Below are 12,166 nucleotides of genomic sequence, written 5' to 3'. Positions count from 1 at the left end.
CAAATCCTATAAAATATAAACTACTCAAGCAGCACTGCTAGCTCTATAATAAAAATCAAGGCAAACTCCCCAGCATCACTGAAACAAAAAAATAAGGCATCAAAGCAATCGTTTCGATCAAAAGTACAAGTTATTCCTTTCAAATTCCAAATCAAAGCTTTAAGAAGTTTCTTAAAAGACTATGTTGGGTTTTTATTAAAAAAAAAAAAAAAAGAAAGAAAGAAATCCACAATGTTCAAGTAAACTAATCATAAAATATCCAAAATCTAAACTCAATCTTCTAGACACATTGGTCAAAGGCTACCGGAATCCTTGCTCCTTTATGGCGAAGGCTGGTGTTTCCAAGGGGAAGATTTCAGACTGCACAAAGAGCTCCCGCACTCTCCGGTCGATGACTTTCCCATACTGAGCCCCAGCATCCAGAATGACAACAGCTCCTTCGTACTGGTGACAGCCATCCTTAAGGTCTCCTCCAGCGTTCTCTGGCTACAAGTAAAACAAATAGAAACTCTTATTAACAAAAATTGTATTACTTAGGACTAGTAAGTTGGTTCAGCAGGAAAAGACTTATAGCCTGATGACCTGAATTTGATCCTGAGGCCTGCACAGCAGCAGAGAAGTACTTCCTAAAAGTTTTCCTGTGGGCTGGGAGGTGGTGGTGGTGTACACCCTTAATCCAAGCACTTGGAAGACAGAGGCAGGAGGATCTCTGAGAGTTCCAGGCCAGCCTGGACTACAGAGTGAGTTCCAGGACAGCTAGAGCTGCAACCCAGAGAAACCATCTCAAAAAAACAAAAAACCAAGTTGTCCTCTGACCTCTGACATGCACACTGTGGCACGCTGTGACTTCAGATACACAAAATGTTTCTTTCTTAACTACACCATTTTAAAAAAATAGGGGTCATTGTTAGTTCCAAAGCTACACAGAAATGTTAACTTACACTGCATTTTTAAGCTATGGATTCAGAAATTCTTTTAAGTGGAAGATGTTAATACACAACCAGAAGTGGACACATGTGAGTGCTCACTTGTGCCAGTGTGCTTTATGTAGTGATGCAGACAGACATGCTTTGTGTACAGACAGGCAAACAGCCATGCTTTGTGTACAGACATGCAGACAGCCATGCTTTGTGTACAGACAGGCAGACAGTCATGCTTTATGTACAGACATGCAGACAGCCATGCTTTGTGTACAGACAGGCAGACAGCCATGCTTTGTGTACAGACAGGCAGACAGCCATGCTTTGTGTACAGACAGGCAGACAGCCATGCTTTGTGTACAGACATGCAGACAGCCATGCTTTGTGTACAGACAGGCAGACAGCCATGCTTTGTGTACAGACAGGCAGACAGCCATGCTTTGTGTACAGACATGCAGACAGCCATGCTTTATGTAGTGATGCAGACAGCCATGCTTTATGTAGTGATGCAGACAGCCATGCTTTGTGTGCAGACATGCAGACAGCCATGCTTTGTGTACAGACAGGCAGACAGCCATGCTTTGTGTACAGACAGGCAGACAGCCATGCTTTATGTACAGACAGGCAGACAGCCATGCTTTGTGTACAGACATGCAGACAGCCATGCTTTGTGTACAGACAGGCAGACAGTCATGCTTTATGTACAGACATGCAGACAGCCATGCTTTGTGTACAGACAGGCAGACAGCCATGCTTTGTGTACAGACATGCAGACAGCCATGCTTTGTGTACAGACAGGCAGACAGCCATGCTTTGTGTACAGACATGCAGACAGTCATGCTTTATGTACAGACAGGCAGACAGTCATGCTTTGTGTACAGACATGCAGACAGTCATGCTTTATGTACAGACATGCAGACAGCCATGCTTTATGTACAGACATGCAGACAGCCATGCTTTATGTACAGACAGGCAGACAGCCATGCTTTGTGTACAGACAGGCAGACAGCCATGCTTTATGTACAGACAGGCAGACAGTCATGCTTTGTGTACAGACAGGCAGACAGCCATGCTTTGTGTACAGACAGGCAGACAGCCATGCTTTGTGTACAGACAGGCAGACAGTCGTGCTTTATGTACAGACAGGCAGACAGCCATGCTTTGTGTACAGACAGGCAGACAGCCATGCTTTATGTACAGACAGGCAGACAGCCATGCTTTGTGTACAGACAGGCAGACAGTCGTGCTTTATGTAGACAGGCAGACAGCCATGCTTTGTGTACAGACAGGCAGACAGCCATGCTTTGTGTACAGACATGCAGACAGTCATGCTTTATGTACAGACAGGCAGACAGCCATGCTTTGTGTACAGACATGCAGACAGTCATGCTTTGTGTACAGACAGGCAGACAGCCATGCTTTGTGTACAGACATGCAGACAGTCATGCTTTATGTACAGACAGGCAGACAGCCATGCTTTGTGTACAGACAGGCAGACAGCCATGCTTTGTGTACAGACAGGCAGACAGCCATGCTTTGTGTACAGACAGGCAGACAGCCATGCTTTATGTACAGACAGGCAGACAGTCCTGTTCTGCTAGCAGTCCTGACCTCTGTCTCTTAAACCAGCATTCATACTGGTTGGTGCTTCCTCTAGACAGTAAGCCATCATTGCCCCAACAGACACAGCATTGCTCTGAGAAACATATTAAGATGGTTAAAGCCTTCTGCTACAGAGCAAGGATGGCCAATTTCCCTTTAACTAAAATCTTTTGCAACAGACATATCTAACTCAGAACATTAACCACTGCATTTACAGTCTGACCCAATCAGCTGGGGCAGTGGTGGCACGTGCCTTTAATCCTAGCACCGAGGAGGCTGAGACAGGCAGATTTCTCTGAGTCTGACCCAATCTGTGAGTCTGACCCAATCAGCTGGAGCAGTGGCAGCACGTGCCTTTAATCCTAGCACTGAGGAGGCTGAGACAGGCAGATTTCTGTGAGTCTGAAGCCAGCCTGGGCTACAGAGCGAGTTCCAGGATGCCAACACTACAAAGAGAAACTCTATCTTGGAAACAAACAAACAATATGACCCCATCTTAATGCAGCCTGAATAAAAGTTCAAAGATACATTTTTATCAAAAGCCATGATGCACTTTCATCTCTTTTGGCTGTGTCTGTATTTATAAAATGTCCTCCAGGCTTATCACTGGGAGACAAAGTGGTGACTAATCACCACTTACAGCAGACTCAGAAAAAAAGGCTGTAACTGGTCATGGCATCAGAAACTGGAGATGGGGCAGCTTGTGAACTGTATGACACGGAAGACAGAACCTGAACTTTCCTATCAAGGTTTTCTACAATAAGGGAATGCAGAAGACAGGCGCCCAGAGCAGGAAGCAAGTTCTTTCCCTTTCAACTCTGTATTATTCACAGTCCCTTCAGACAAAGCACTCAAGTTCGGTTTAGTAACCAGATTTTCAAAATTTTAACATATTGCAAAAACTATTCCAGTTAATTATTCATGGTAGCACAGGTCTTTAATTCCAGTACTCTGCAGATATACAGCAAAGCTATGAAGGTACCTTATAGCTACAGATCATCCGTTCAAGGTCATCCTCAGCTATAGTGAATTGAAGGCAGCCTGAGGGTGAACTGGGACATATCCACACAAAAATCTGTCTAGACAAACCTGTCTGGATCTGCTTGAAGGGTTATAGTCTGCCCTCGTGTGTTTTAGCTTATTCGTATAATTCTAACTGTAATGGATAGCAACACAGTTGTTCCTCTTACATAATGCATGAAGAGCTTTAGGAAATGATGTTGCTAAGAAAAAAACAAGACGTCAGACATTCAGTACAGCAACTAGAACATTACATAGGCTCTGAGATCCTTACCGTTACCTCCTTTCTCAGAATACATAATGCACGGGTTTCTACTGCAATTATTTTAATAAATTACTAATTACATTTCTGTAGTTATTTTGTGTATGGGTGTACACACACAAGCACATGCCACAGTGCATGTGATAGTCAGAGGATAACTTGCAGGAGTCCGTGGATTCTGGAGATCGGAACTCGGGTCCTCACACTTGTGTGGCAAGCATTTTCCACACTGAGCCATCTCTCCAACCCTTAATATATTTTTGTTGTTATAAGAAAACAAAGGAGGGGTTAGAGAGATAGCTCAGTGGTCAAGAGAATTTCCTGGTCTGGCAGAAACCCCAGATGTCAGGAGTCCAAGAACCATTAGGTTCTTCACCTGTGCTTTTGTTGTTGTTGTTTGTTTTGTTTTTCAAGACAGGGTTTCCTTGTGTAATAGTCCTAGCTGTCCTGAAACCAGCTCTTGTAGACCAGGCTGGCCTCGAACTCATAGGGATTCGCCTGCCTCTGCCTCCCAAGTGCTGGGATTAAAGGTGAGCGCCACCACTGCCCAGCCTTCACTTGTACTTTTGTTTATAATTGTACATTATTTTTCAGACTACACCAATCTTCACTGTTCCCTATTATGTATGCCGTCTGGCATATGACTTCAGTCAGACGTCCTCTTGGTATTTCCTTACCTTTGGCACTGAACATGAGGTTTCTATTAGCCAATGTCTTAAGAGCAGAAGCAATACTGTGCTGAGCCCTAAGTAGTCCTAATGTTTATACTTGGCTCTTGTACTTTTGCCGCCATTAAGGGAACATCAAGAAATTACTAGCATCAGAACAGACAAGATAAAGTGGGGCTAGACATGAAAGGTGGCCCACAAATTTCTGAACAAAGAATACAGTATTAAGTTCCTTATTTTTATGACTGTTAATTACCATCCCTGTGGCTATAGCTAACTATCGTGTAGTGCTATAGTACTTTGCCTTGTACACACGAAGCCCTTGGTTTGATCCATAGCATTGTTTAAAAAATACAAAAGTATCAAATGCCTTTCTGAAAAAGATTTTCATTCTGCTTTTCATAATTATATGTACAAAAAAATATACAATTTAGTCAAAACTGTAGAGAATGTTTATAGTTAACTCTGTGACCTTGTCTTTTTTAATAATTTATTCTTAAGAGGCTGGACAGATGGTTCGGTGGTTAAGAGCACTGGCTGCTCTTCCAGAGGACCTGAGTTCAATTCCCAGAACCCAACAGGCAGCTCACACTTGTGTATGTAACTCTAATTTCAAGGGATCCAACACCTTTACACTTCCATGCAGGCAAAACATGAACACACATGAAATAAAAATAAAAAATAATTTATTTTTAAGATTAATTCATTTCCCACTTCCCTTCCAAATCCTCTCATGTATCCCCTTGCTCTTTCAAATTAATGGTCTTTTCTTGTTGTGTGTGTGTGTGTGTGTCCCTAAATACATGAATACAATCTGCTTAGTCCATGTAATGTAATTTGTATGTATATATTTTCAGGGCAAATTTGCGTGCTCTTCCCTAAGTAAGACTATTTTTCCTGCTTTCAGAATTCCTTGGTTGCCTGTAGTTCTTTGTCTGAAGTTGAGGCATCAGGAGTTAGCGTGTCTATTGGTGTTTTCCTTGTCCATGCTCAGGTCTTGTTTAGTCAGTCCTATTAGTGAGACTTTGTGGGTGTGGCTTGTTAACCTGGTCTTTTAGATATACATCACACTGAATTCTCCTTTTTTTCCTTTTAATTTTTTAAAATATGTGTCAGAGTGTTGCCTACATAGATAGACGTATTGCACCATGTGCATGCCCGGTGCCTGAGGAGATCAGAAGAGGACAAGATTTTAGAGCCACTTGTGAGCAGTCATGTGGATACTAGGAATAGAACGCGGGTCCTCTAGGAGAGCAGTCAGCAAAAGTTCTTTAGAGCTAAGCCATCTCTCCAGCCCCACCACACACTGATTCTTTAGCTTTGAACATCAAATGTAATGCATACTTTAGTTTCTTTCTTTCTTACTAAGAGGCTAACTAAGGAAAGAAAGACCTCAGAAAGGAGGAATCACTTAGAGGGACTATAACTTCTAGAGGTAAGCCTAACGAACACGGGAAATCCCATACTCCATAGGGTAATAAGCCCGACAGATAAGCTGAGAAAGTGTCATTTAAATAACTGAAAACAGCTTTTATTTCACTTGAAAACAAAACCAACCTAAGTGCTAGGGATGAGGCTTAGTTGGTAGAGCTCTTGCGTGGAATGTAGAAACCTTGGATTTGCATAGCCCCAGCAGGGCATAAACAGAACTTTCTGATACAGAGGGTGATGGAAGCAAGTGGCTCGGTCCTTCAGAGTCATCCTCAGCTATCTAGCAGGCTATCCAGGGCTATGTTAAACCTTGTTCCAAAACAAAATACCAACCTTATTAAATGTGCAATCTATATGCTGAGACTATCTGCATGATCACCACCACACCTAGCTTCCAAGTTTTTTGTTTTGTTTTGAAATCTTGGTTTAGCCAGGTGTAGTAGCACATACCTATAAATAATCCTAGCACTCGGGAGGTGTAGGCAAGATAAACAGGAGTTCAAAGCTGTCCTCAACTACAAATGCAGTCCATGCTAGTGGGACTCAGCCTAAAAAAACAAGCAACGCTGTACTGCTATGCATGCCAAGATGTGCATCTTTTAAGCACTGTAACCTCTACATCCCAATCTGGGAAATGGGAAGTATCAAAACCTACTAAAAATTATCCTGATCAAACAGTTCAACTCCTGGTATTAATCCAAAAGAAATATGAACGCCTATATCCACAAAAACTAAGCAGAAAAATCAAATGGTTATCAAATTGTGAACGGACAAGACAAATTCTGAGATATATATACACTGGGGAAAAACACAATAATAAATAGGAACAGGGTTTACAGAGATGACTCAGTCCCTCCACAGGACCCGGATTCAGTTCCCAGTACCTACATGGCAGTTCACAATCAATTGCATCTCTAGTTTCAGGGAATCAAGACCCTCCTCTGGCCTCCATGACCACCAGGCACACGTGCAGTGCAGATACTCATGCAGACAACACCCACACATTAAAAAACAAACCACTGATATATACATCACCACATTTAACAATGCTCTGCACTGAGTGAGGGTAGCGGCAACCACTCCCTGGCTGATTCTATAGGCAACACTACTATGGTAATATCCATGTACGATGACTGGGGTGGTGGTGGTGACACATACTGTCAAAATTCAACCTATATACTCGCCAAGATCTGTACAGGTTACTACATAACATATCTCATCTTAATAAAAATTTCAATTACAAAAAATTCCAAACTATCAACCACCTCACAAACCAAAAGATGCTATCACAATGAGTAACTGCCACCCTCAGTTTTCAATGACATTCGATAGGGAAACTCTATGCCGGAGTCATTAACAGAGCCAACTCAAATCTAAGAGCCAGTTTGCTTGATACGAAATCCCAATTCTGGGCTAAGGTTCTACCTCACTAACATGTGCAAGACCTGGGGTTAAGAGAAAGGGTTGTAAGACAAGAAGAGAAACAGGAGAAACAGAGGAAGATGGGGCTCAGTAGATGGTACTTGCCTGGAATGTGAGAAGCTCGTTATTGCTCTAGCATATGCACATACAGTAAAAATCATCTCGTCAACCACTTGCCGAGCACCTGTAGCCAGGCGTTGTGACCTGTGTAAAACCGGTAGCACTGCTGTATGTCAATAACAAATTAACTCAGACATGTTTTTAATGACTGTATTTATTATAGTGGGGAAAGCATCCAGAGCTATATCCAAAGAAGTTTAAAAAAATCAGCAGATTCGTAGCACAACATTCAGCAAGTGAAGGCAGGAGGAATTTAAGGACAACCTGAGATACATGAGGCCCTCTCCCTTCACACCTCTCCGAAGTAAAAAGTCTACACAATTCATACACAAGATATAAGAGAAACTGAACAACAAAAAAGAAAAAAAGAAAAGGAGCCAGGTAGTAGCTCACGCCTGTAATCCCAGCACTTGGGAGGCAGAGACAGAGCTCTATAATCACGACCAGCCTGATTTACAGAGCTGAGTTCCAGGACAGCCAGTGCTACAGAGTGAAATGCTATCTCACACAAAACAGGAGGGAAGGTGAAAGAAAAGGGGGGGGGGGAGCTAGCATAGTCACGGCTTTGAGTTCCTCCCCCATCACAGTTTAAACTATGTACATGGATTAGGGGAAAAAACCCTACTAAATTATGATTGTATGGGCACATACCTACAAAAGCCCCAGCCCCGCCCCCACCCCCCATGAAAATTTGGCCCACTCTAAAGGCACTTTCACTTGGTTCATAGAGGGCTTTTTGGAACCTAAGGCCATATTACTTTTTTTTTTTTACCTGTACCAAGTAAACTAAAAAGTTATTTAAAAAAAAAAAAAGCTGGAGAGATGGCTCAGAGGTTAAGAGCACTGGCTGCTCTTGCAGAAGTCCTGAGTTCAGGTCCCAACAACCACATGGTGGCTCACAACAGTGGGATCCAATGCCCTCTTCTGTCATCAAGACGTGCATGCCGATCGCGCACTCATATACATAAAACAAATCAATTTTTTTAAGCTAGAAGGGGTAAACTGAGTGCAGTGACTTACACTCCTAATCCCAGTCCAGTATTCAAGAGACTGGGACTGGAGGACTGCCATGATTTCCAAGCAAGTCTGGACTACAGTGTGAAACCCTGTCTCCAAAATCCAGTACGTCAGGGCTGGAGAGATGTCTCCACCATTAAGAAAAGCACTGGCTGTTCTTCCTGAGATCCAGGTCAGTTTCCAAAATCCACATTGTGGCTCACAACCACCTGTAACTCCAGTTCGGAGGATACCATACCCTGCTCTAGTCTCCACTGGCACCAAACATCTAAGGGAATGCAAACAAACATACACGCAGACAAAATACTAGCTTCTTAGCTTTCAATGCTGTGTATGATAAAATACTATGACCAAAAGCAACTAGAAAAGGAAAGGGTTTACTTCAGCTTACAGTGGTAGTCCATCATCAGAGAATTTGGGGAGGAACTCAGGGGGCGGAAGCTGGAACTGAAGCAGAACCACAGAACAACACTGCTTGCTCCCCACACTGTTTTACACAATCAAGGACCACTAGTCCAGGGCTGAGTTTAAGGAGAATTAGCTCTATTTTATTTCAAGGTCATATTGGGGTAAGCATCTCTCAACTTGTTGGTAACTCCAGTCCCAAGCAATCCAATGCCCTCTTCTGGTGTGGGGGGGGGCTTCCACCCACATAAAAACATTGCCCCACAGACTTGCCTACAGGAATCTGGCCAGCATTTTCTCAGCTGAGTTCCATCTTCCCAGATAACAAAAAGCCAACCAGAATACCCATTTACATAAAATAACAGAGTTTCTAAAAGTTTAAAAAATGGACTGGAGAGATAGCTCAGCGATCTCACTGGCTGCTCTTTAAGAGAAGGCAGGTTCAATTCTCGGCATCCCCGTGGCAGCTCACAAAATAACTCCAGCCCAAGAAGATCCAGTGTCCTTTTCGAGTCGTCCATGGACACGCAGGATCATAAATGCAGGCAGAACTCTCAAACATCTTCTTGAGCAAAATTTACAAGTTTGTGCATGTAGAGGAGGCTGGTCTTCGACTGATGATGATGAACTCTTGTTCCTACCACGAAGGGACTGGGATACCACCTGTGACAGTTAATTCTAATTGCCCAGCTTAAAAATTAGTTTGCTTTTTAAATTTTTAAATTCTCTATAAGGGTGTATGTGTTGCCTGCATGTAATATGTATGTCCAGTGTGCATGCAGTGTCCACAGGGAACAGGAGAGAGCATTCATCACCTGGGGCCGTAGTTGTCAGCTGCTCCCCCCCTCAACGTGACCTTGAAATACATCACAATGATCAGAAAATTGAAAAAATATGCTCATACTGTTTAGATAAGTTGAAAACTGACATTTTAACTTTTTTTTTTTTTTTTTTTGGTTTTTCGAGACAGGGTTTCTCTGTAGCTTTGGAGCCTGTCCTGAAACTCCCTTGGTAGACCAGGCTGGCCTCGAACTCACAGAGATCCGCCTGTCTCTGCCTCCCAAGTGCTGGGATTACAGGAGTGCGCCACCACCGCCCAGCTGACATTTTAACTTTCTGGCGTGGCTCAATTTCATGGAAACACTCTTCTCGATCGCACCATGTATTTCTCAAAGCTTGTGAAGTAGCCCTGTGTTCTTCTAATACCTCTGCGGATTCATCCACCATAAAGACGCACTCTTTCCCTGAGTTTTAAGGTTCAAAATTGAAAACAAATGTACCGTATACACATACATAAGTACATGATGAGATTAACGCTTCAGAGGACGACAGGTGCTACCTCACGACGTTTCTTCATTTGTTCAAGGCAGGTTGTGAATGGTTATTAAGTATTAAACAACCATTCACGAAGTTGTGACACTCAAGCTCCATATTTGGAACAGTATTGAAATTATGCTTGATCCCCACTCCAAAGTTTGGAATTTCATACACCCTAAGGGAAATGCAACCAGTGTCCTAAAGCTAGGCCACAACAACGCAGAGGGTGATGTACACCAAGCTAAAGTAAATGGTATTTCAATAGTGCAGTTTCCCGCTGACAAAACTGGCTCTGTGAACGTCATAAATATCTCCAGGCCAAAGACGACTTTAAGTAGGAAGGGAAAGGGGGCCAATAACGAGGTTGGGCGAGAAAGGGTCTAATAAGGCTGGGAGTTGGAGGCAACAAGAAATGCATCAACGTCCCAACGCTCCCGCGTTTTGGCTCACGCAGTCAACTTTTCCAGCACCAGGAAGACCTCGGCTGGCAGGAAGAGACCCCAGAAGCGGTAAAACGGGCCCACTAAAACTAGCACGTGAATCACGAGGCAGGGTGCGCAGGAACGGCCACACGGCCTCTCCCTCCGGGATGGCGGGAGAACCGGACGGCGGCAGAGCACACCTGGGACCAGGAACTGAGGCTGCGGTCGGCGGGGCTCGCTAGGGCCCCACGGCAGCGGGAAACACAGAGGCCCTCACCCTAGCGGGTTAGAAGACCACAGGCCCAGCCCACCGCGACAGCCGCACGCGAGGCCCCGATCCTGCCCTGCGGCTGAGGGGCCTCGGCGTCCTCAAGAAACGGAGCCCAAGGCCAGGTCGCCACTGAGCTGGAACTCGACGCCCACGGCCGCGGGGACCGCTTCCGCCGCTGGGATCTCTACACTGGCAAAGTCAACGAGGCGCCTCCGATATCGGGAAGCCGCGCAGCCCGGGCTGCGACACGGCGAGTGCCGCTGCCCCGGGCCGAGAAGCGCGGACGGTCCCCAGGTCTCGCTCACGCTGCCGGAGGGCGGCAGGGACCCCAAGCACTGACTGACCTTGGAATCTCCGTTGCACAGGGCCATCGGGGCAGTTGTGGCGGGAGGGCGCCGGAAAAATCCGCGCCGCGGACGGAGACCGCTGGAGAGGCCTGGGCGCGAGCAGCACAGCCACGGGACCAGCTAACCGCGGTAAGCGTGCGGCACAGCAGCAGCCCGGAACGCGCGACGCGACTCCGCAGCTCAGTCAGTAGCGAGCTCTGCTCCCGCCTCCAGCTTCCGTCGTGCCGCCGCCAACCGGCCCGCCGTCGGAGGCGGGGTCACGCAAGCCCCGCCCTCACCGTCGCCTAGGGAACGGAGCCGCCAGCCTACCAGAATGGAAAGGCTTCGCCGCGCAGAGACGGCCTGGGTCGCCCTACTGCTAGGAGGAGTCCAGGGCGGTGAGTGGCTGGGCTTTGTCACCAAGGCCGCCACAAGAAAAACCCCAGTCAGGAGGCACCTTGCGCTGGGGTGGCAGCTGAAGTCGGTGGCACAGGGTAACAGGCCTCCGCGGGTCTCTTGGGTAACCGGGACCCAATTGCAGGACATAGGAGAGGCAAAGGGTTAGGTTCATCAGAAGGTCTGCAGCGCCTGCAGAATTTTCAGAAAGAAAGGAGTTTGAGAGCCGCACAGATTGGCAGCAGCTGGCCCTGGAGCTCAGCATAGCAAACGGTGCTTTCATTAGGATTGTTTTCAGGGAAGGAACTGTAGTTTCCCCAGCTAGCCCCTTGGCACCCATCAGGGCTAGTATTACTTTGAAGTGGTTATCTGAAAGCTTCAATCAGGGTTGAGGGAAAACACGAACAGAACCTGTAGCAAATTGTCCTGGCTCACTCCTGAATATCAACACCAGGAAAGCTGAGTGAGAAGAGAATCGAGTTTGTGCCCTCCCCGCAACCCATCTTGTCAAAAACAACAACAACAACAACAACAACAAAAAAAAACCCTTGGAATGATCACTTCTTG

At 45.5% G+C, this 12,166-nt stretch overlaps 1 protein-coding gene across 1 annotated transcript in view; it reads right to left on the bottom strand.

The window, feature by feature from the left end:
* Gmps (guanine monophosphate synthase) overlaps nt 1–11,471 on the bottom strand; it is a 42,594-nt gene extending 31,123 nt beyond the window's left edge. The window contains exons 1-2 of the mRNA XM_075950526.1: nt 11,222–11,471; nt 305–486 (exon numbers count right to left, since the gene is read on the bottom strand). Coding sequence (XP_075806641.1) covers nt 305–486; nt 11,222–11,248 — 209 coding nt within the window. The 5' untranslated portion in view covers nt 11,249–11,471. The remainder of the gene's footprint in view (nt 1–304; nt 487–11,221) is intronic.
* Between the last annotated feature and the right edge of the window lie 695 nt (nt 11,472–12,166).

This window comes from Microtus pennsylvanicus, chromosome 16 (genome assembly GCF_037038515.1).
Source record: "Microtus pennsylvanicus isolate mMicPen1 chromosome 16, mMicPen1.hap1, whole genome shotgun sequence".
In the NCBI taxonomy this organism is placed as follows: Eukaryota; Metazoa; Chordata; class Mammalia; order Rodentia; family Cricetidae; genus Microtus; species Microtus pennsylvanicus.
Note: the sequence above shows the minus strand (reverse complement) of the source record. Positions and strands in the feature narration are given on the sequence as shown.